This window comes from Apteryx rowi, unplaced genomic scaffold, assembly GCF_003343035.1.
Source record: "Apteryx rowi isolate R43461 unplaced genomic scaffold, aptRow1 scaffold_339, whole genome shotgun sequence".
NCBI lineage: Eukaryota > Metazoa > Chordata > Aves > Apterygiformes > Apterygidae > Apteryx > Apteryx rowi.
The window spans coordinates 615,751-641,109 of record NW_020449852.1 but is presented as its reverse complement, the minus strand read 5'-3'; the positions used below and the strand labels follow the sequence as shown (position 1 = coordinate 641,109).

The following is a 25,359-nucleotide window of genomic DNA, read 5'->3' as shown; positions in this document are numbered from 1 at the left end:
TCCAGTAAAAGACTTAGGTGTTGAAATCAGGATTAAGGAGGAGCCGAGTCCAAAATTTCAGTCTGATCCTTTGGAGGCCTAAATTCCCATGCGCCTTCTCAGTAAAATGTTCCCGCTGCCCAGAGGTCTTCTCCTCTGGCCTATAACTGTTCTAGTCTAAGTAGCTTGATAACAGTTTCCTCCCCATGCCTGACAGGGATTTGGAAATGAGGAATTCTGCCTGAATGAGGGATAGAAGCTCCCTTTAAGAGAGCTCGGGAAACAAGACCAAATGCTTGTGGAGCATCTTTGTCCATCAGCTGTTTGCTGGAACCATAACTTTATTCCAGTGCCTGTTGTCTGCCTCAGATGACAATACAAAGAAGCATTCCCAGGAAGAAGTCATAGTGCCTCACATAAAGGAGAACAAATGCAGTGGTGTGGTCACTTCAAAGCAAGTCAGTGACTGTGCTGAAATGCTGCTGTTTGCACATCAAGGAGTGTGGAAGGAGAATTATTTGCATCACCTGGAACTGGCAACTATTTTACTGTGCTCTCATCTCAGTCCAACAGTTGCCATAAATCAAGTTCCCCTCCCTGGAGTCTCAGAAGGTGAAACTAAATCAAAGCAGTAATGGTTTTACTGGAATAGAGTATGTGTTATGCCTCCTACACACTAAATGGAAGAGACAGAAGAAGAATGTGAGTATTATTTTATGTGCTAACACAGCACAGAGGATATATGCATGCTACCGCTGTAACGCAGAACTTTCCAAGCTAACTCACAACCTAGTAACATCTAGCAATGAGTGTCTCACAGGAAAAACCATCAGCAGGATAAGCTAGTCAGCGTAGTGTCAACATGGTCCAGCTGCTTCCCAGTCAGGAACAAGCTCAGCATCGTTCTGCATGAGCCCAGAAGAAAGTTGGCAGGTCTACAACCAAGGCAGAGCTCCATGGCTACTCAGAAGTGTAATGAAAGACTGAGAAGTCACTGAAGTAAAAACAATCTAAAGAGGTGAGGTGAGCAGTAGAAAAGTGTTTGCATCATTTTGTGGATACCAGAATGGACACAGAGGAGCTGAGGCTCAAACACCCCAKAGGAAGTTTGTGATACAGCCAGAAGCATACTCCAGATCTAGTCCAGCATCTGAGCAGAAGATGTAGCAGAGATGGAGACAGACTCTCTCAGGAAGGGTGAAATGCACAGAGAAGGCTGAAGAAGGCCCTGTCTATTCCCCATAGTGAAGAAGAGAAATTTGATTCTCTTAGATTTCATCAGTTTATTAGTCAGTTTGTTAACAGCTCCACTCATCAATCATTCTCACAGAGTCCACTTAACAGTAGGGGTCCCAGACTCATCTCTAAAAACCTTCAAAGACACCCACCTCTCTCCACTTTTTGTAGCACTGTGTTTGCTGTAGTATGGCTCCTTCAGTAGGTGCCCAGTGTTTACACACAAGCCCTGTGCCTGAGTTAGACAGGCCAGACCCTTCCCCCCAGGCCCCAATCCCCACTATTTCTGTATTTGTCAGACTGATGGGAAAGCAGAAATAACTACCAGCACATCCTGACCCACTTCCTATTTCAAAACTATTTTCTGGCTGGTGAACTCTTGCTGGTGCTTCCTCTTCTACAGAGCAAATGCGCACAACTGCTGCTCCAGCAGGTGCTGGCTGGAGATGGCCATGACACCTCTCCATCTCCCCTGCAGGTCCAAGCCACCTTCTAGTCACTCCTTCCAGGAGCTAGGGAAATCCCTCAGACTGCCCATCTGCTGGCTTCAGATCTGGTCTCTGAGCCTCTCATGCTGAGTCTAGGGGCTCATCTCCATGAAGGTCTTGTTCTGGCCCTGTGCTGAGTGTTCACCAAAGGAGCATGATGACCTTACCTTCATGTCTTCCCTCATGTTTTTGTCTTCTCAGATCTCCTTTCCATGGGGAAATTCTTTAGACTGTCCCACCTCATCCTTTCCTTCCCTCTGAGATCATGCGTACACGTCATCCACTCCAACCTTATCAAGAGTTTCTAGGTTCCAGAGCTGCCCCTTTTCCTTCTAGCATTTTCTTCCCTCTTCCTCTAGCATCTGCCACCAGTGGTTTTCTAGAGCCTGCAGCCTTCCTTCCTTCCTTCCACCTCACCTGCCAAGAAGGTACACCTTGCTGCCTGCAGTGCACTGCCTCCAGCCACTCTCTCTCCTAGATGCTCATCTCATGCCCAGCTACTCCCTTGCTGTCTATCCCTATTCCTCCTTCAGAGGAGTGATCCAAAGGACTYTTTACTTTTCCAGAGCATATCACAAAAATTAACCTCTTGCCTTTGACCATCACTAGATGTCTCTTTCTCCATGACACAAATCCCCACCACTCCCTGCCAGGTGCATTTTCACCTTTCATCCCTTCTTCCAGCTTGACCTGACTGCCAGCAAAGTCTGAAACCCTTGTTTGCCTGCATGAGCATCTCAGATTCAAAGACTTTCCCCAGTCCAAGGCAGTCAGCATTCCAGTCAAGCTTACAGGAAACCAGCTTTTCTGAAGGTGCAAGACATATCTCACGCCTTTGCTTTCCACATCCTGCTGAGGACAGACCATGAACACATGATTTTTCTCAAAAAACGAAACTGGTTGTAAATGCTCAATTTTTATAACCCAGGACGTCACATCTGGTCTAGATCTAGAAACACCATTTGTCTGATGTCATGAAACATTGATACTCCTTTGTCTTTAAAGGCGGGCTGTGACCCTATATGCTGTAGTACCTGGCTGTCCTTAGGAGACTATTTGTCAAGTCAGCAAGTCCGAAGAGGCTTCCAGCCCTTTATGTGCACTGGGACTTACCATGAAAGCAAATGCCACTAGTAGGTTTCTCAAACAAAATGTATCATTGTCCAAATTTGACAGCAGATGGCCCCACTATCTCCCTGTCCTGCTGCTCTGCTGCAGTTTCAAGTACTGCTCATGCAGGGCAAGGAAGGGCACCCAGTATTTACTGTTTGCCACTAACTCTTCCTGAACGACCAAGGATGTTGTACAAGACGTTGTCTAACAAACATGTGACTTGTGACTACGCAGGACTTCTCTTGTGGGTTCTGCCTGAGTCAGGAGAAGGAGGAACAAGAGGAAAACTGCTGACACAGAAACATTTCTTTTTTACCCAAGTGAGATAAAAGCTGGTCAAGGGATTTCCTGCTTTTTGCAAAGGTTCAGTGCGTTGTTCCCTCCCTCCTATCCTGTAAGCAGGCACAATTGTGTGTGTGTGTGTGTGTGTGTGTGTGTGTGTGTGCGTGTGTGTGCGCGCACCTGTGTGTGGTAGGGTTAATCATCTCCTGCATTTGCACTATGACACTGCAGTGTCTCTTCCACATTGCAACCCCGCCGCATAGTTGCAGTTAGCCAGGCTGCTCTGGGACCTGCTGAGCAACAGTGTTTGGCACCTGGGAGTCACTGAGTGAGAAAGAGACCCCAGAGCTGCATTGAGGCTCAGGGTGGCAGGGTGCCACTCAAGCAAGAGGCTCTGACATGACATATGACCCAGCATGTGCTGGTTCATGCACCGGGGCTGCAGGAATTTGTGAAATCCGTATATAAGCTTGTGCTTGTAGTTGTGTGTGTTGTTCGCGAACTGCTCATAGAAACCCCAAGTGGCCAGTCTTATATTTAATGTTCAGCCATGTGACTATGCAAGTAAGTACATTATTACCCAGCCCTGGGCTTCCAAGCCACAGGAGATCAGGCACTGGAAAACAAGACATCACTTAAATTTTGCCATGTGTGTTGCCCAAGGACTTTGGCCTATGCCAAGATGAGGGACAAGAAGGAAATGAAGAAAGGTATTTTTTCACATGTTGATCAGAAGCATCTGTCGATCTCAAAAGGGATTTGGCACAATTATGGGCAGGAACAGGGTGTGATGAGGACAGCAGTGATTTGCATCTGCACATCCCTCCCCACCCCCCCAGCCCTAATCAACAAAGTGCAAATCTCAGCTTTCCTGTCATTGTGAGAGGTATGACATGCTTGCTTACTTGGGGTCCAGGAGACGGCTCAGTGTAGACAATGCTGGGGATTTAGGCCAAGTGACAGGAATAGCTGAGAAAGTATCTAAGTGTGCTGAGATCAGTGAAAGAGGACAAAATGAGGAACAGATAAGAATGGAAAGAGTGAGCTCAGAATAGTAGGAGCAAGTCTGTTGGGAGTTTTGTAAGTCAGATGGGGCAACAGTGCAGTGCTATTATGCACAGATCATTGCAGATTTTCCTGTTGTAAACTTCACTCCCCCCAACACCACACTTCTTTCCTTTGCTTGCCTAATACATATGTGCTTATAACTGTGCTACAGCAAACATTTGCTTCCTGGGAGGAGAACGTGCTCTAGTACGGTCCGGGCGACTGCACCACTGTGCAAACACAGCTGGTCCAACACAACCCTGTGTGTTGGCCTAGAAACATATCTGTATTTTACAGGTACAAAATGCCACATGTGTAGCCACACAACCAAGGACAGTACACAGCCCTCAAACACTGGGTTTTCTTCTTTAAGCAATGGGAAAGGATATACCTGCCATTTATTATCTGTGGCCCAAATCCTCTCCACTGGCTGTGCAAAATCAGTGTGAGGGGGTATGTCACTCGTAGATACAAACCTTACCCCCTGCATGAAAAGGGTAGAGCTCTTGAAGTGTCTTACTACACCATCCCTATTATCTGTGCCCTTAAGCCTCCTTCCAGCAGACTGCAGCAGCAGATTCAGAATGGAATTGCAATAAAAACTTTCCTTTCCTTCTAACCCTACCTGCCTCTACAGATTTGTCTACACACACCTACTTGTGAATGCAGGCACAGGTGTGTGTGTGTCTGTGAGCGTGTGTTTAAAGGAGCAGGGCCCAATGTAAAAAGGTCATGAAATGCCAAATGTAACTTTTGTTTAATTAAACCTCTTGTCCTCAAATATGGCCATGTCTGAGAAGCAGGAATGCTATGTATTGATCAGTCAGTAATATGCTATTGCTGAGCTATCTAAACAAGATATGAAAGTTAGAATTATATTTTTAATGACCTTTAGCTGAAACAAGTTAATGATTTTTCTTCTGACCTCACAAAAGCTTTGTCCTCTGCCTCCAGGGTACAGATGACAATTTCAAAATCCCACATCAGTGGGGAGATTTAGCACTAGCTGGCTGTAATTTTAACCTTTGCCAGTCCTTTCTTTGAGAAACTGCATATGAATGAACTATGTCTTCAAATGTAAATTATGGTGCCTATGTTTCAGCATGTGGGTCAGACACTTTGAAGTTACACTGCAATGAACACTTCTAGTAAAATGCTCAAGGATAGTTTTAGGAGATGAATTTCCTCTAATACCAGCTAACCCTAACACATTTAATGATGTGTTTGGAAGTGCCCTGGTGGGATAGGAAAGCAAATCAGGCCTGAAGGTTTCCGCAGAGGAGCTGAGAAGAGTTTGAACTGAAAATCCATGTACTTAGCTGCCAAGCAGCAGTTCTGTTCAGGTTTGCATAGTTTGATCACAATTTTTTTCTCACAGTCAAAAAAACTTCAGAAGATAACTTGCTCCAGGTGCCTTGCTCCACAGGGTAAAAGCGACTCTAATCAAATGATACAGTTTAAACCTTGGTTGTGTCACAAACCCTTCATACTATATGCAAAAAATTTAAAAAAAAACAAAAGCCAGTCTCACAAGGTAATTAAAACTTCAGGAAAAAGTATCACTAGAGGGGGCTGGTTGTACATAATTTAGTTTTATACTGAAGGATAAAGTACAGTGATGTCTTTTCTGGTGCCTCAATTCCACTGCAGCTGTAATGGACAACATCAGCCTGTGCAAACATACCTAAGTGTAGCTGCAGCAGCACAGGCTGCAAAGCCTACCCAGAACCAGGGGTAAAACCTGGAGCACTCACCTTGGCAATGTTATGTTGCTGTGATCATGTGGCTCATTTAAAAGTGGTTCAAGGGTGTTAAGATGAGCTGCTACTGTCTACTCCAAAGATGTGGTTGCAGAGCCACCCTGAGTATGGAGATGAGCAATTTTTTTTTCTGGGGAAGAAATGCCCATGTGCAACAGCAGTTCTGGCTTCTACAGAACACAATTGCACTGTCTGTTGGCTTCAGGCTCTGGCTCCTCACTCTTACATCTCCAAGCTTGCCCATCTCTGTGCTCTATTTCTAATGCTTAATGTCTTTAACTCCCTTTACAATCCATTCTGTGTGAAAGACACACCAGCTGCCAACTGTCTCTGCTGCTGCCAAGTTAGCAATGCAGAGAGCATACAGCCTTCTGCCCCTGGAGCCTGATGGAGAGGCTCTGTGGGTCTGGTCCAGAAACCCTGAAAGCATTTGGAACTCTTTCAGTCTGGAGTCACTATCTATTAATTAGCCCTGGGTGCTTTAAACATAGTGAAGCCTACCTGCATTGCTGGTTCAATGTCCAGTGTCCATAGGTATCTACATTCTCCTCACAGCTTTCTGAGGCACTTTAAGTCTCACTGCTGCACACACTTAGATGGGTTAGTATTCTGTGTGAACAATGCAAAGGCAACACTGAGTTCATGCAAAACTACTAAGCAGGAGGAGGAGAGAAGACAGACTGTGTCTGCACAACTGTGCAGAGGTTGGAACATTTACCAGGAGGTGAAAAGCGTTCCTTCTTAGTCTGAGACCGTTTCAACTCCCTGTAACCATATCTCAGCAGAGCTCACCAACCAGAAGTCAATAGGTAATAATAAGATGTGTACTGGAAAGCAGAAGGGGTGATGGGAATGGAAATGGACTACTTTTCTTCCCATGTACTGATATTACATAACTGTCATCAAGACTGCAAGATTCATGGGGCCAGAGAAAGAAATTGGCAGAAGGTGCCTGTCTTTGTGGCCTAATGTAGAAGACATTCTCATAGGAACAGGAGGCCTGTATATTGGGCCCTGCCCTTGATGTTACTGATGCATTATTGTGTAATCTAATCCCTGGAACAGATGTGTCCATCTTTCCATGGGATTTCTTGTGTTCAAAGAAGGCCAGAATCATCAGTTTCTCATTTCTCCCTCCCTTACCTTTCCCCTCTTTGTCACTTTGGACTGTCTCTGGGCCTGAACTGCTTTTATTATGTTGCATATACAACGTTTATGAAGAGCCATTCCCAGCCTTTCCAAGCTCAAGTCACACAATATCAAACTGCTCCTGAGACACACAATGAATCTAAGGCACTTACATCTGAAGGCTGTGAAAATACTAGATTTTGGCCAAGTCCAGTGAGGCCATACCAGGGACAGGGCAACAGTCTCTTTCCTCCATTTAGTCCAAGTTGTAACTATGGGTGTTCCAAAGTGAAGTAAGACTCGGTCACTGACTTCAGTAAATTGGGGTCCAAAAATCTCTTACAGATCCATGGCAAAAATCCTTAATTATAAAAATTGTTTGCCTTGGAATAGGCATAGGTACAATGTAAAATGGTTCATTGCTAGTGGTGGGGAAGAGTCTGATAAAGGTCTCTTCAAGTATCTCTGGAGGAAACACAGGGTCAGCATGTAACTTCTTCAGTTTTACATAGGGCTGAGTCTGCCTTTCATTTTGATCCAACTATATATTAATTGATATGAAACAGACCATTCAGAGCTGAAAGCACTTTAAGAAAGATGATAGGGTAAAGTACACACCAGGTGATTCCATCACTCCAGCAGAGCCACAAGGTGTCCAACAGAACAACATAACCTAAGAGACCTCATATACCTTAATTATTTTATCCCATACCCAGTTCCTCTGCTATAATCCAGATCACTTTCCACAAAATACTGGAGTCAAGCCTCAGACTGATACAGGAAGTTTCTGTGGCAGGATGATGAGCAGGCATGGAAGTAAAAGGGAAGCCTTCCAAATCTAAATACGTTCCTGTAAAGTCGAATGAGCCGAAGTCCTTTGCCATACCGAGGTCCACTGCAGCAGTCACAGACAGTAAAACTACAATGGAAAAAAAACAAGTCAGAAACTTTGCATCATACTTCTAAGACTATATACACAGCCATGGCAGTTCAACTTCCTCACTGACAAATGCAAATTAAAAAAATTATCTGGCCTCAGAATGATTAYGATTCTAGGCTGGAGAAGGAGCCTGAACTTCCTCAGCTCCATTTCAGCACAGGCCTACTCTATTCCAAAGAAGTAATTACTCTAGCCTGCACAGTCTGCATGGCACAGATGCATCAAAAATAGAAACATGTACTGAACTTTAAGCGTGGGGAGGAGAGGGAAGGAAGAGAGGAATTCTGCAATTTCCAGAAATGGAACTGACATCATTTTTGTCTCATTCATAAGCTTCAGGTCAGTCTCACTTCTGAACAAACTTGCTTGACACCTGGCCAGAACATGAAGCTCCAGCACACATTTTGTCTGGAGAACAGGTGGCAGTGTAAAATTCTAGCAATATTAAATAGAAGACTATTTGCACACAGCATCTGATAAATCTCACTTAAATGTAGATTTTCACATTCACTCAGATAGCTACACTCAAAATCTGAACTGAGTATATCTGCATGGATACACTGAACATTATGTAACAGCACACCATTGATCAACATTAATTTAACGTGAAACAGTGAAGTATGAACTACCACACTACTAATACTTCTGGAATTACTGATGCGGGGCAAACTATGCATATTTCTTGCACACAACACTTGTGGAAGGCAAGGGATCAAGACATATTCTGTATTACTTACTCATCCAGTATTTTTTTAATATCTTCTGAGATGTCTGTGTATCTTTCCCTTAGATTATTTCTGGAGAAGCAAAGGGCAGCCAGATGAGTGAGCTTCTGAGGTTGGTTCTGATTCTGTTCACTCCATAACAAGGGATGTATGAAGTTATTTTTTATTCTGAGACATTTCAGTGGAAGATTCAAAACCCCAGATGGCAAAGCAGAGAGCTGGTTCCCTTCAATGTTCAAGAATTCGAGCTGTCTGTAATTTTAAGGACCACTAGACATTTACAAACTGTTCAGACCATATCCTACCTTGCCTACAGCTATATAATTTCCTAATTCCCATTTGATGAACCACTAAACCAAGCTAGCACATATTTATAAAGAGCTATGTGTTTCTTACAGTGCATTTAAGCACCGGATGCAACTATACATATAGTATTTTTCCAATTATTATTTAAATATCTGGGTTATCTTTAAAGATGGGGCTGGGTGTTTCTAAATGCGTTAGACATGTACATAGAGAACATCAACATTAAGGGCAACAAAGAGCAACAGTCTCATGTATGATTAATTCCTTTTGTATAGTTTCTACTGGGTGTTTTCTGTAGAGCTGGGTTTTAATTCTTACCTCACCAACATTTCACACTTCTTGAAAAGAGCCATGCATGGTTTGGAGGTACATTTTCTCTTTGCTCATCATACAAATCAGGTATATGTGCAAATAGATGATCCAAATGAGAGAATGATCACATTTTGCATGGAAATATTTGACTTACAGCTATCATCAAGATGCTTATGAATATTGGCTGGCTCTATCTACAGCTATTTCTGGTATGCAATTGTCATTTACTGTTTCTGTTTACATGAACCTCCCACGCAGGACAGGATTAAGAAGGAGGAAGGTGCCATGAATTTTCCCCATGTATTCACTGATATAATTAGGATCAAAATATGGTCTACAGGATTATGATGTAGAGATCTGTTTTCACTTTATGTTGCTTATATACCTGAGGTTCTTGATGTCATTGTGGATAAAGCTAATATCATTATAAGCAATGTCCAGATGCTGGAGATTGTCTAATAAGAACAACCTACAGCAAAATAAAACAGAATGATGAGTTAGAAACACAGATGATGGAGAATCATAGAATAATTTAGGTTGTACAGGACTTCTGGAGGTCATCTAGTCCAACCCTGGAGCTCAAACCATTCTGTACTAACTGCGATACAGTGCATAGGTCTTTATTTTTTACCTAATATGAAAATACATCATGGCTTAGCATCTTTTTAGCATCCAAAACAGTGATTCAGCTCTTGCATGAGCTGAAACGACCTCTGGAAGTATCCGTTTCTCCCCATTCAGTGTGGATGTTGAGCATGGTGCCTCAATTAAGTACCTAAAGTGAAGGGGATGAAGCTATGTTTCAGCATCCTGAAGTACTCTAGGAATGGACTTCTGCTTCTGTGCTCCAGCACCTTAACAGGAGAGTCATGTTCTAATGTATTACCTAATTTTTAAAATGCTGCTTATTTTTACTGCCATACAGAGGCAGGTAAGGACAGGAACAGACCATAGAGCCAAGAATGGAAGCCACAAGACCATTCTTCCTCAAAATGTTTTTAGCTAATACGTCTATTTACTGAAAATGAGCTACAGCTGACCAATATATATGTAGTGAAGATTCAATATGGTGTGGTATTTTAGCAAGCATTACAATTAACTGTTTCAGTACTTCTGTCTTCTACTACTACTAGAAAGTCTTTTTGTTTGGGTTCATGGCACGGCTAGAATGGAAAATAGTGAATGATTATAATGTAGGTCAGGATAAAAATCCTCGTTTATGCTTAGAAATGTTGCAGTCCCCTCAATTAGTAAAACATATCTTACCCAGCTGGAAGTTCTGAGAGCAAATTGAAGGAAATGATAAATTTCTTCAGTGACTCCAGTCTGTAAATGTCATTGGGGATCTCTCTGATAGGGTTGTTTCGGAGCACCAGGACTTGTAAGGTTTTGATATTAAGCACCTGAGGAGGGAAGGAACAGGTAATGGAAACAGCAACAGCTTTTCATCATAAAGCATGTTCTGTTGTAGGTTTTCTGCATTTCTAGCATTAGTAAGCTATGCTGGAAGAATTGGAAAATAAATATTATAGATTATCTAATATAAGTATTGGATATGCAGATTATTGCTAATTATTGAAAACATCACTGCAATCATTTATGAGATATAGTTAACAATCACTTGTTGTATCACTTACAACATTGTGAGTGAGAATTGCAAGCAGGGCTGCTAGTGCCCCTGGATGTTAAGACCGTCCAGCATTTCTCTTTATAAGCCTTGTTTTTGCTCCTGATGTTGCATCCTAACTTTAACTTTTTGAGTTGAAATTCTCCATTCCTATAATGTCTGCTTCAAAAATGTTCAACCATATGAAAGTAAATCATAGAAAAATATGATAAATCTTCCTGCTTTTGAAAGGGCTAGTGCAATGCTTTTCAAACCATGGATCAAAATCACAAAAGGAGTAGAGAAAGATTTCAGAAGAGAGACTGTTAACTGCTAGAAGAAACTTAAGTACCTATATTTAAGTTACTCATTCCACTTTTTAAGCTCCTATGCGGTTGGCTGCATAAAGATGGTAAGTCAGAAGTAGGGGGAGGGGAAATCACACTTCTGAAAAGTTTGTGAAGCACTATTTAGCTCTTTAGCTCAAGAGCTCTGTGCTCTTGCAAAGACATCTGAAGGTCTAAGCTGGTGCTGCTCTGAGAGGGGGGTTGGACTACCAACCTCCAGAATTCCCTTCCAGCCTGCATCACTCTACAACTCTAAGTTGTCAGAGGATGGCCTTTGCCAAGGCAGACCCAGCCCTGGGCCTGAACAGGAGAGTATCAGCTGGCATGGAAGCATGCGTGTTACCCCCTGGCAATATTCATTGAAACAAGGATTGGGGAAATGCCCACTGTCCCCTAAGATCAATGCGTCTGCCAGCATCCTCAGGAAAATCAGCCTTAATTTGCCCAAGCTGCAAGTGTTTGAAAACAATATAGTCTGTCATTAAAGCTTTTCTAGATTTTGATAGCTACTCATTCCTAGTGAGTCTGTCCATATTAAGCCTGCTCTAATTTGGATTTTCCCAGAAACTGCAGGTCTTTAGCTGCTGTTGATCATGTCACCTTCAGGTCTGAATACCTTAAGTGAATTGGGCAGACTGAGACCACTGTCCTAGGGGGAGGAGGCGGATAAGGGAATGCCCTTGGGAGGAGGTCCTTCTCTGAGCTCAGGGACAGGAACCTGGGACGACTTCCGTGATTGTTACTAAACCCCAGAAAACCGAAAAACCAAAAGGGTAAAGAAGTCGAATACTGTAAATTATTTTTTTTCCTTTTGTTTTAAATATCTGTGCTGTGACATTTGCATCACTGATTAAATCATGACTCTTTGAAAGTTACTTTTTTTACCTGAACTGGACAATATCAGCTTCACATCATTTTTAGTGAAGTCATGGAAAATAAGCAGCAAGTACTAACCTCCTTAGGAAAGAAGAATAAATTATTGAATGCCAAATTAAGGTTGACCAAAGTATCCACTAAAGGGGTCAGGTCTGGAAGACGAAATAGAAAGTAGGCCTAAAAGGTACATAAAAAACAGGTCAGCTGCATAAAACCCCCCTGTCTTTTCATTTAAATGCACAAAAAGTAACATCCTTAAGAACAGCTCCTCAGGACTCACAGATCTATCATTAAACAAAACCAGAAATACCATAGCTTGCCCTGCCTGTGAATGGAGTCAGATTAAGCAGTGTCAAAGACATGCCTGAAGGCCATATCAGCAGCTCAAAGCGCAGCCCATCTTGCCCTTACCAAATCCTTCACTGTTCATACGCCTTTCCATCAAATCCAAATAACTGGTTCTCTTTCAAGGGTGGGCTTTCTGTTTACAGCTGGTAAATATATCCACTCAGGGAGCAATCCTTGGCCACAAGTAATGTGGTACAGTGGCATATTTGCACACTGCCTGCTTGAGAGAAGACTGCATATATATTGCATAGCCCTCGGCCATGGTTCTCCCCTCTGCTATAATGCAAACTTGTTATTTTGAAAGTGTTTTTTTCAGATCAGAGAGTCTGAAATAATGTGAGGACATTTCTCAAAGCCTGCCAGACTGCTGTATCTGTAGTGCAACACCATGGCATATAGGAGGAAAGAGGATGACAAGCCCTGAAGCAGCCAATGAGTATGGAAAAGGGAGCCAAATCAGGTGCAGTCTTGTCTAAGCTGCTTACTAGCTTGGGCCCCTGCAGTGAACCACCCCCAGCACTACACTTGGATTTTGTTGCAGAGGGAGCCATTTTCTCACACCAAGAAAAACTGGGAATGAATGAATATTTACGCAACGTGGATGATCAGGGAACCAACACATAATAGAGCAGACAGGGGCATGAACACAATGACACAGCAAAGCTATGCCTGCAATCACCAACAGCACCAAGGTTTTCGCTCTCAGTGGTGCCCCTGGTTCAGGCTGCTTTCTTAACTGTGTGATGAAATAAGTGGTGCAGTTCTGTGGCTGCCTCTAAGCCCTGTGATTTTGGGCTCCCATTCTCTCCTTATCCCACCCTCCAATTTTGTTCAAACTGTACTAGACTTCCCTCTCTGATCTTCCTAAGGTGTAGCAGCCTCTCAAGTCATTCCTAGCTCTGGAATGTACTCATCCTACGGAGAGCTGCAATCCAAAACAGCTCCAGAGCCCAGGCAGTGAAACTTTTTTATTTTATCATTCTTTATTAAACTCTTGCTTTCATTTCTAACCTAGAAAATTCTATACAAAGAACGCTGCTAGGAGATCTCTACTTCTGCATTATTATGACTCCTTTCAGGAAAGTATAATGTTATTATTACACACACAGCCTTAAACTACATGGATTGTGAGATAATATTTAATTACAGTGCCAAATATAGTGTCAAAGACTCTATAATATATATAAATCTAGCATCTATTTCCTTGTAAGCTAAACTTCATTAATCATTTTCATGATAGATATACAGTAAAGCATATCTACATAACATATACTACATATTAAATTGCCTGTAGTCATATCAAATCTAAATCTAAGAGTTACAATACAATACAATATAAAAGTTACAGTAAATTGTTACACAAATATCAATAATAAAGATTATTATAATGAAATTAAACTTAAATATTGCACAGGAATGTAGAATTTCCATAGAATCCTGGAGTCTTGGTTTTGCAAGAAAAACAATGCTTCATCTGAAGATTTCCCAGGGTGGTAGTAGTAGTAGTAGTAGTATCTGAAGTCAGATTAAAACAAAATTTTCAATGTTACATTAAAAACCCCACAAAACCAAAGTTTTTCTGGAGAAAAAGAAGATTTTTTTTGTAAAAATCTGCAAGGCCTGGTACTGGTCCTGGTCCTGGGAAGGAGGGCTAGCAGTCAGTGGGCCTGGAGAAGAGGGGCATCTCTGGCTTTCTTCCCTTCTCCAGAGAGTGCACTGGAGGCAGCAGCTCCTGCGCTCTGGGTACCAGGGGAATAATGTGTGGCTCTTCAGCCACATTCTCCAGTCTGACAGGTATTCTTTGACTCATCCAAGGAAAAGATGGTGGGCTGGATGTTTTGGTTCCTAGTCTGACGATGGGATCACAAAAGCTTAAAAACAGAGCAAATTTTGGGTGGTACTTCTCTAACAACAACAACAGACGGTGGTCATAAATCACTTAAAGAATCGCTTTGGCTAGAGCTTGTAATTATATCTTCAAGCACAGAAGTGTGACTTACTGTAGTGCTACATGAAAACCTGTTTTCATGTCTAACACATTTCTGAGATGCCGAAAAATATTTCCTGTCCCCAAAAGACAGTAAAGTCAATAAGATTTAGGATTGTTTTAGACTGGGCAAATTGAAATATCTGGACAACTTAGGAACATTGTGTATTATCATTTAAACTTTTTATGAATCTACCTTTCTGTTTTAATAAATAAGGCAACATTTCAAAGGAGAGGTGCCTTAAACAAACAGAAGATGTGTTTTGCAAAATATAAATAAAAAACATTTAAAAAGACAATTGAAGATGTTAATAAATTTTATAATTCAATTTCACTGGAAATTTTTGGACTGTTTTTTAATGTTGGCCAGGAAGTAGGTGGAACATCACAATGCATACTCTGAAATGAGGCCTCTCGCCTATTTTCATTTTGCTGTTACAGTTCTGCACAGCTCTGGGTCTTGATCCTGCAATTCCTTCACACACAGATCTTCACTACCATACAGCAGACAAGCACATAGCTGACCCAAATTTCTGGAACTTCTGGACACAGTGAGTTTCCAGGAACAGAACCCCAACCTCAGCAAAGCATCGGGTCTCTCAGTTCTTCTAGAGATAAAAAGAATGCAATATGACAAATCTTCAYTGCTATTATTGGAGGCTTCAGCAAAGTTGCAGAGATCATTCCATTAGAAGCTCCACAAAGATATAAGCCATGTCAATACTGTATAATAAAGTGCCTCAGAGAGCAGTGAGGAAACTCTAAAAATAATTGAGGTCAGCTTGCTCCAGAAAAGGAAGTAGCATAACCACACCAGTACAGTGCTGTGCATGGGCTGAGAGCATGGCTTATTAGCTTGTGTGTACTGAGCTGGCTATCCTGCAACCCCAGTCTGTGTCTGCATGTAGCTGCATCTTGCTGTGTGGATGCATCAACACACCCAAGGCTAGCCTGGAGCTCTCTGCAACATGCAGCAGGTGAATAGGCCCTCACAAGGTAGCAACCATGCTGTGGTATATGAGTACTTTTAAGTAACTTAAAATAATTTAAGTAGCTAGCCCCCTCCAAAAAGAATGGATGCAACATAGCAAGGAAGATTGGTCATCAGTGGTGACTTTGAATCAAGAACTCTTTAGTATGTGGCAAGACCTGACTGTCTACAAGACTAGTCTTTCCCCAGTGAGACCTCTCAAAAAGTCAGAAAAATGACGGTAGTGTCAGCAAATAATTCTCTTAATAAACACTAGGTAAAGCATATATAGGTAGAATAAAATAGGAGGAGTGGTCATTTGAGGATCTTAGCTCTCAGATGGTAAAGTGAAGAGTAGCTCCACTGACTTGAGTGCTTCAGAAATGATTTACACAAGCTGAGGAGCTTATACTGTACACTTTCAGCAAAGAGCAAAAAGCTCCATAAATACTCTTCTCTATACCAACATAAGGGTATTGTTGGGAAGAAAGTGAAAAATCAATAATTGTTTTTTATAATATTCAGAAAGAGAACTCCAAGCACTGTTTGCTCATGATGGTGGTTCTGGTATTTCCATCTCTGTCATTGCCAGTTTCCATTTTGGTGATGCTTTTGCAGAAATGGATAATAAAGTGACATCATCTGTTTGATTTGATAATGAAACTTCTTACACATATGGTACCAAAGAATCTCACAATAAATAGAAATCAGGTGGACAAAATTTGTACCATATTGCTCCTGGTAAACATCATGGGCTACTTCTTAGCATATCTTACAAACACAGTCATATCACAGCATGACATTTTCAGATACAGAGAAGCTCACTGTGAATACTGACATTTCAAAGGTTTTCTAGATGACAGAACAAGAAAGAAAACCAATAACATCAATTCTTTCAGGATCATATTAAAAGGGATTAAATACTTAAGGTTAATTTACACAGAGGATTTGTTTAAGACTGAGATGCATTTAAAGCAGAATGTATCCAGCTGTGCAATTTATATCGTACATATATATATGTATATGCAAATAAATAACGAATAGAGTTTATATTTTAAGAACTAGCTAATCTTGATCTCAGAAACAAACCAAGTGGAATTATTCCCCAAATCCCTGATCAGTTATTCCTGATCCACTCTCTGACTGGATATATTTATTCTGAGATACTAATGTCCATACCATATCCACTCTCTACGTCCAAGGAGGATTTTGCTTATCCAGATAGCAACTCCTACTGCAATGAAAGCCTAYAGCAGACAGTGGGGTAAAGACTACAAACCATTTATATAAAGGTGGCTTAGAAAACCATTTCCTTATGCTAGCTGGCCAGGATTTGTGTCCTCCAGGAGGGCAGACATGTAAATTTGGGCAGAGTCCCACATGGGAACTTCCATTTGGCTGAAGCTTTTTGAGGCTCCTTCAGTTAGGAGACTGCAACTGCTGGTCCAGATCCATCAAAGTGCAAAGTTTAGACTAGCGGGCAGATTCCCTGAAACCCAAACTTTTAAATCTCTGGCTTCTTATGAAAAGCAAGAGGCACCTTTTCCCACTTTCTGAATCTCACCACACCTATGTGTGGTACTGATGTAATTTATGTTGAATTACAAACATGTTGGCAGGAGGAACACTGCTGAGCAAGTGCCATGCAAATTATGCAGGGTGTATCAGAAAGAAAATGAGACCCAGTAAAAGTACAGAGGAAACAGGGAAAGAAGGCAAGAAGAAAGGAAAGAAGAAACAAACAATGTAGAATTTGAGGCAACAAAACTACAGAAGAAAAGCATGTAAAACAGCTATTGCTACAGCTACTCTAATGTTAAAAAAAGCTTTAAATCATTCTAAGCACCTCTTTTTTAATGCAACTGTATAGTAAGTATTTTAAGAATGTTTATGTGGATGAGGTTACAAAGCCAAAAGATATTTTGAATGAAAGCTGCTATTGACTATTAAACACAGCAATACGAGCAATGCATCTTTAAAGGATATACCTGAAGGTTAAGAGCAAGCTTCTGACACAATAGGCAATGCAGTACTTCTAGTTGGGACCTGGACATCAGTTCTTCCTCTTCATCTTGCTTGCTTACTGCAAACTGGAAACCAGTTTTCCAAACATCCTCCACAGTATTGCCATCAGGGACATCATTAGACTCTATTTTTTWAAAAAAAAAGGATGTCAGGCATTACAGAATTTCTTAGGGAAAAGCAAACATTAGAAAATAAAAACCAAATGAAAGGTGTTTTGCAAATGTCCTAAATCTAATCCTTTAGATCCTCTGTTACCATACTCAGACAAAACGCTCACGTACTAATCAATTAACTCGTGAATATCTGAATAAAGATTGCAGGTTCTTTATAAACAATTTTTTTTTTTTGATGGGAGAAGAACAAGACTTCATGTACAGAAAAAAAGGGCCTGGGAGCTGAGTTGGATTATGGCCTACAGTAATGGCAGTAGTTTGCCTTACTCCATAGTTACCATTTGCAGTGGTACAGATTGCAGGGTTTTCATTGTGTTGCAATGCTCTCAACACAAAAGGGTTCAGCAATGGCATTCTTCTCCTAAGCGCTTCAGATTTTGGACCTTCAACCTTACTGTCACTTCAAAGAAATGCTAAGTTAAGACTGCAGATTATTTTGCTATTTTATAGTTATGTATTTCCACTATTTCGCTAATGCAACAGCATGCAGTGGTTATAGTTCCCTATGTCTACAGGCTGCATGCTGCATTTCTGAGAACATGATTTCCAATAGTGTCATTTCATGACTGTTGCCCCATGCTGTACACCTAGTTTATCTCACAAAAGTGATATATACCTCGTTCCTACCTGTAAAGGGTCCTTCTTCTCTTTCAGATTCAGCCGGTGTTAAATAGTGCATAGTATCTACTTTTTCTTTGTTTTCTTCTGGTGAATCACATTTTCTCATTTTCTCTTCCAAGGGCATTTCTAAGGAGAAGTGCAAGATAATAGTGGAAGATATTCTGCACACACAAGAAATAGATAACTTTATACATATGGCTCATATGGCTCAGAATCTTATTGCACAAAGGCCCTATATATTATTCAACCACAGCAAGAAAGACCTTAATGTAACAGCTTAATTTTAAACCTCTGCTTCTATAGCTTCAAAAAAGACATAGAATCATTGAATAATTCAGACTGGAAAGGATATATGGGAGGTCACCTAATCGAACCCCTTGCTCAAGGCAGTTCTAGATCAGGTTGCTCAGGTCCTTGTCCTGTTGAGTTCTGAATAACTCCAAGGATGGAAAACCTCATAACCTCTCTGTGCAGCCTGTGCCAGTTTTTGACCAACCTCATGGTGAAAAAGTTCTTCTTTATATCTAATCCAAATTTCCCATGTTCCAACTTGTGTCTGTTGCTGCTGGTCTTATCACTGTGCATCTCTGAGAAGAGTTTGGCTCCAATTGAAGATGGCAGTAGGATCTGCCATTACCCATCTCTTCTTAAGGCTGAACAGCCTTAGCTCTCTCGGTCTTTCCTTGTATGTTGTGGTCTCTAGCTCCCTGACAATCTGTCATTATCTGTCTTATACTGGAGACCCCCAAACTGGACACAGTAGTCTAGGTGTGGTCTTGCAAGTGCCAAATACTGGAAAATAATCACTTCCCTTGACCTGCTGGCCATACTCTTGCTTATACAGACCAGTATGTGGCTAGCCTTCTTTGCTGCAAGGGCCTTGAAAGAAAAAAGAAATATTGGGCCTGGACCAATAAAGCATTAGTGTAATGGAAGCAGCCTGTAGAATCACCTATCTGAATAAGTATCGGTGATGTAAGATCCAGGATTTTGTAGGATGTAAAGTAGTAACAGAGATCTGAAAAAGATCAATATAATCACATTTTTTCCTCATTTTGGACTCAATTAGTTGGCTATACACAATACAGGGAGACCAAACCAAAGACCTCTAAAAGTGTTAGGATTGCTTTCCTAAATCCTGGTGATTGACTGGGCCACAATTTTCAGTCTCATGGCATGGGACTTTTAGCATTTCCCTTGTATACCATCAGTTATAGATAAGTTATCCACATTTAAATTATCACTTGTTGTTATCTTAAAACTCAAAATAAAGATTGTTACTACTAGCTATAATTTTGAACTGTGTATTTCTCAAGTAGTGACTACAAATTCTAATACCTAGACAAACATAAGCACAGGAGTGTTTTCTCCCTGCAAGGCATGCTCAGGAAAGACTTTCAGTAAGGGAATGTACCAAAAAACCCCCAACCCTCATATACTTAATATTAATTACCTAGGATCTTCTGTTGCTCAGACTTTCTTATTGAAACTAGTGGTAAATCAGTATCGGACAATACCACTCCATTAACTTTGGTCTGTGAGCTCCTCTTTTCAGTCATTAATCGTCTGCTGAGTACTTCACAGTTATAGTGGGAAACAACTGGCTTTTTGAGTGTTGTCTTCAATGGCAGAGGGTGAGAAGATAAAACGGCAGCAAGACTTTCCAATGTAAATATAGGAGGAGTGAAATGGGCAGGGCCAGTCCTCTGTAATTCTGGTCGCTTCATACGAAAGAATCTGTAATTTTTGCGAAATGGGAAGCTATCAGGTCCACTAGGATTTTTAGTAATAATAAAATCTCTCGCAGGAGTATGAACAGAAAAGATGTTTTGCACATTGCTTTGGATTGGTATTTGGCTGCTTGAATGGACAGGAATAATTTCATATTGGTCAACTTCACTTGCAGGAATGCCTGGTAAAGACCAACATGCAGAATCACTGTTCTTAGGGCCTAGACATGGAAAGTATCTATAACCTTTGTGCTCCACTTTCTGTATTGGGAAAATTTGCACTGGACTGTGGGAAATCTGATCATTGCTGAGGTAAGCATCTGTTTGCTTGTCTTGACCTTGAGAACTGACATAACTGCTAGAAACTGTTTCTCCATTTTCATCATTCGTACTCTTTATTGCTCTAGTTTGGTACTGTCCAAGAATCTTGCCTGGTGAAGACAAGTGAAAAAAAGAAACTTTTATAATGAGGCACACTCATGCATCCTTTCTGAAAAAAAGTTTATGTGACAAATTCTCCATGCCCCATACAAATTTTCCTTGTTCAGAGAAAATGCATGAACAATTAAGACTTAGCACCCCAGCACTACCTTATTTCAAAATACATTAGTCTTTTTTTTTTCCAACATGAATGGAATTCACCTAAACACTGTATCGAATGATGTGTAGTATGCAGTAGCAAAGTTAGATACCAAGTTGGATGGAAAGGGCAGGTTTTCAGATGTATGTTTTGAGGTCCTATTTAGGGATCTGGGGTCTGTTCTGCTAGGTGCTATGTGACAATGCAATGAGATCTCTGATGTGAGAAGTAAATGGGGCTCCTTCCATGAAAATGTTGCTCTGTATGCTCCACAGAGCTCCCCATACTGCCTAAACCCCAGGCTAGCCATACTGAAAGGGAAAGGAGCAACTATTCAATAAACTTCCATATCAAAAAGGCACCATGGAGTGGAATTGTTTTAAGTATGATGATACAAGTGAGGTCAGTTGTGGTCACACTGTGAAAGGAACATGGGAATCAACCTCTGGAAATCTTCTCAACGGGGACTGCAGGATTTTTTCCAGCCTGTAGGCAGCTTTACACATTTATCAGGACTGTGCAGATGCACTTCTACCAGCCCCTGAGGTCTGGATTCATCCTTACACTGTTAGGCACCCAGCTGAAGCACCAGAGTCAGAAGCCTGTTGGCTCCTGGGTCCTCTTAATACACTAACATACACAATTCCTCACATAGGAAGCAGGGAAGGACCTCCCAGAGCATGAACCAGATCTTCAGCAAGATAAGCAGCTCGCTGGAATTGCTTAACTTTCCTCACTGATTACGGAGAGGCTGAGAAACCCTATTTGCTTAATTTACCTCAAACCTTCACACTAGAGTGTGTGGTGGAATGGTGCTGAACCCTAGTGTCTCACACCACTGAGGCAGAGGTTCATTTCCTACTCTCCACATAAGAGACAGACTTTGGTACAAGGGTCATCCCCATGGACCTCATTCTGGGGGTCCGCTGGTTTCTTAGCTAGTCCCCAATTTCCAAACAGTACTGCACCCAGCAGACATTTAGTGCTGACCATTTTTATTAACAAAGAAATATTTCCGAAATATTTTTCATTCAGCCTGTGCGATTCCACAGGCTTGGTGCTCTGTTTCCTTTGCTATTGGGAGACTCATTTCAGGGACCCTGCTGAGGGAAGAAGTCACCCTCCATAGGTCTCTGCTACAGCTCAGCTGTCTAAGAAAGCTGGAACCATTCACTGATCTCTCTTAGTTTCTTGCCCTTCACTACCGTGACCGAAAGCTGCCAAGCCCTCTGCTGGACACAGTCCACCACAACAGCTCCCTGAATTTTCTGCTGCCTTTTCAGTCAACAGCTTAATCCTGTYACATCCTCACTTTTTACAATTCCCTGCAGGAGAGAAGACACTTGTTAGGCCACCCCACTGAAAGACCCATTATCTTTTTTTCTTAGCTCAGGGCCCTTGGTGTCAAGTCTCCGTCTCACACTTCATGAAGCACAAAACAATTCCATCCACCAAGATGATCAAATTACCATCGCTGAAGAGCTGGTTTCTGATCAATGGTCATGCTGCTGTATAAATATCCATCAGATGTAAGGGTTACATTTGGTGATGGGAGAAATGATCCTTGAACAAACGTTATTGCGCAGTTCTTGGATTCTTGTCAGCTTATAAATCTATAAGCTATAAATAGCATCCATCACTAATCATATGTTCTACTACAAGGAGAGCCATCACAACAGAACTTTGTTTCAGGATAAAAGGTTTATCTGTCACTTTTAAAATGGTTTAAATCACTGAAGCACAGCTCTAGTAGTGAGCCAGAAATATTTAGATCCGTTTGGACAGCGCCAGACTGGAAATGAATTGTTCAGAAATAAACGGAAAGTTTTACCAGCCTTTTAAAATAATCTCCAGAAGGACCTCATAATATCAAGGGGCCAATAATTACATCTTTTGACTTTTCAACCTTACTTCTCTAACTGAATTTTCCTTACTATTTTTTTAATATCATTATAGAGGTATTACTGTTAATATATTATCATTATCATTGTTTCTTTTAAAGCAATATTACATATTTGTAGTAAAAACAGTGTAAGTGACAGTACTCTATCAAAGAAACAAAATAATTGATGCTGAAAATGACAGCTTAGTTTTAATTTATTCCAAACATCATAAAAATGGGTTTGATTTTTTTTCTGTTGGTCTGCTTTAACAACTATGTAAAGAATAAGCAGTTTTAGCTGTTTAGCTGTTTAGCTGTTAACTCTTACAGAATTACAGAAGCTAGAAGGAAAAGAACAAGGCTTGCTTCGGGCTGTTTTTAGCTCAGTTTGTAGGGATAGTATTGCTCTTTCACTTTACCACTTTATTCTATTATGCTGACCAGTGAATAAATATTGGAAAATTTCTGTATGCTATGGTCCTACGGTGGATCCTGCAGCCTCACAGTTTTAACAGAAGTCAGTGAACCTGTTCAGACATCAGAGTCCTTCTAAACAGATTGGCTTTCAGGATTGGTGCCTATTTTCCAGGTTATTTCTTGATCACTTAAGTTTAAAATTTTCTGGTTATAGATTGTGTTTGTAGTCTTAAAGATTCATGCTTAAATATTTAATCAATTGCTACTTTATATAAACTGGAAAGAGCTTTTCATTCACATGAACACAAAATGTCTATTTATTTCTGAACCATATTACACTGCAAGTTCTTTGTTTTTAATTAGAATTCCCTGATGCCTTCAAAATAAATGTCTATTTATATTGATGTGTACTTTGTGAAGAGCAGAATCATCCCCAAGAACCTCATTTTTTTCATTTTCTCTGAATCAAAATTGCATTTCAATTCCTCTTTGATTTGACTTCATCTGATCTAATTTCGCTTACATCTTCAGTTTTTCATGTTATCTTTTGTATCTTTGGGTGAACTAGAGTGAATGCCTCTGTTGTTCGGTGGGCAGTGTTCAAGCCTGACAGGTAGAAGACCCAAGTTCTAGCACCTGCCCAATTACTACTTCATTATTTTACATGAAGTGGAACAACCTCTCAGAGAAATACAGGGAGGGTTCATATTGCAGCCCTATTCACGCTGCTTTGCAGTAGCAGCTTAACAACACTGGCTGGCAAAGATTATTTAGATTAATCATCTGCTGAACAGCCATAGCAATTACAAATGGACACTTTTACAGCACATTTTGTGCTAGGGTGACAGGTTTGTGTCAACTCACTTTAGTGTTACTGCAATGCACATCAGTATGTGAAGTCAGTTCTGTATCCTTCATACTGCCCTACCCAGGAACTTGTGTTAGAATTAGCTGACTGGAGCCAGCGTGGGTATCCCTCTGCACTCCACTGATTATTTACAGATTAACCAAGCATTCCCAATCCATCTTCTTCTACGTTAATTTTAGAGAACACACAGAATTTTAAACTATGCACTACAAGGACTGTCTTTGTACAATTTACCTTTGCCAAACTTCTCCCTTGGTGCAGACAGCTTAGATGACTGCTTAGGAGGCAGAGGTCTACGAAGTAGTTTTGGTTGCTCAACCATTTTCTGCTTTGCCTTTGCTTCTGCTGGATAACCGAATATGCTTCAAAAAAATTGAAAAAACTGACAACAAAGCAAAATAAAATAAATCACCATCTCTGGCTTAATGTGCTGAGCTATAAACATCTGCTCAGATAAACTGGGTGATAAAAAAACATAAAACATTCGAAGTGGCCAAAAAGAACATTTGTTCTCTTAGTGACCAACTTGACAGTTTTTCTAATTATCGTTAGTGCTTCTGAAAATAAATCAGTGATATTATAAAAAAAAGTAAAAAAGCTCTTCTGTTAACTTTGCTATGCTTGCATTAAAAAAGATTTTTAGCACTTCTGTCATAAGAGGTGAGGCAATTGTGGCAAATGAGGAACAGTAAAATAGAGAAACATCCTATGTCTAGCATTCTGAAAGCTCTCAGAAACAGTTTTCTGCTGGATAAACAGATTTAATAAGAGCAACAGTTAATACTTTTACCCCAGTTAAAAAAAAAAAAAAAGCTGAGTCTGCATGTAGTATATTTATGCTTCTTTCTGGCTTCCTATTAGCTTTTGGATGCATACAATGATACTGATTTCAATCAAAAGAACCCCCTAGCGTTTGGTTTTGGAAATCCTCTTATTAGTAATCAAGTTTAGCACATTTCTGATTCTCAGTAATTTTCAAGATTAAGTATATCCCAAACTGCAGGGTTTGGGGGTTTCATTGGTGTAGGGCTAATAACATCACATAATATAAAGACTCTGTCCTGAAGAATTTAAAATCAGAAGAAAAGCAAAGACAAACCAATGATGAAGGTGACTTTGGACAGAAGCTAGAAGTCTATACAGCATGTCACAGGAAGATTTACTAAGATTAAGAAAATTATTACATATAGCTAGAAGAGGATCTCTCTATGCAAAAAAAATTTTCAGTAATCTAACTGCAAAGTAGAGCAACTTGAGACTTTAACCTTGTCCACACACAAAGCTGCATTGATTTAAATGAAGTGAAATATTATACAAATTTGTCCAAATTGGCACAATCTCTGCGGATGAACCAGCTCTCAAGTGGAATACAGAATTTAAAAAATATGCCTGTACTGTGTGGAGCCAAATATGAGCTCCCTGTGTGATACTGCGATGAAGAGAGTGAACACAATCCTTAAACATGTAAGCAGGACTGATTTCAGATTTGACACTTAGCTTATGGACTTGAATGACAGTTAAACATGGAGATGGAGAAAGGAAGAAGCAGGGGGAGCTTGAAAAGCAAGCCTGGAGTTCAATTTTAGCCATGTTGAGTTTTCACATGGTCAAAC

The 25,359-nt window shown here is 40.7% G+C and overlaps 2 protein-coding genes across 4 annotated transcripts in view; one reads left to right on the top strand and one right to left on the bottom strand.

The window, feature by feature from the left end:
* RUBCNL (RUN and cysteine rich domain containing beclin 1 interacting protein like) overlaps positions 1-20,224 on the top strand; it is a 48,878-nt gene extending 28,654 nt beyond the window's left edge. The window contains exons 17-18 of one of the 3 annotated variants that reach the window (XR_003254593.1): positions 8,764-8,810; positions 20,176-20,210. The gene's annotated coding sequence lies outside the window, so the exon portion shown is untranslated. Of the gene's footprint in view, positions 1-8,763; positions 8,811-12,809; positions 14,746-20,175 lie in introns of those variants that run through there. The other 2 variants (XR_003254594.1, XR_003254595.1) reach the window with 2 other exon arrangements.
* On the bottom strand, positions 6,618-25,034 carry LRRC63 (leucine rich repeat containing 63). The gene is made up of 10 exons (XM_026072238.1): positions 25,012-25,034; positions 23,981-24,108; positions 19,723-20,430; positions 18,276-18,395; positions 17,439-17,599; positions 12,224-12,322; positions 10,583-10,719; positions 9,702-9,785; positions 8,711-8,950; positions 6,618-7,952 (listed from the first exon to the last, which is right to left on the bottom strand). The coding sequence occupies exons 1-10, from the start codon at positions 25,032-25,034 to the stop codon at positions 7,793-7,795; spliced, it is 1,860 nt and encodes a 619-aa protein (XP_025928023.1). The 3' UTR covers positions 6,618-7,792.
* Positions 25,035-25,359: the final 325 nt, after the last annotated feature.

Coding starts and splice junctions, on each gene's coding strand:
- LRRC63 (XM_026072238.1), bottom strand. CDS start 25,034: ATGCAGCTTTGTGTGTGGACAAG. Junction 24,109..25,011: donor CAGCTTTGTGTGTGGACAAG/GTTAAAGTCTCA, acceptor ATTTTTTTGAAG/CATATTCGGTTATCCAGCAG. Junction 7,953..8,710: donor ATTAAAAAAATACTGGATGA/GTAAGTAATACA, acceptor TTTCCATTGTAG/TTTTACTGTCTGTGACTGCT.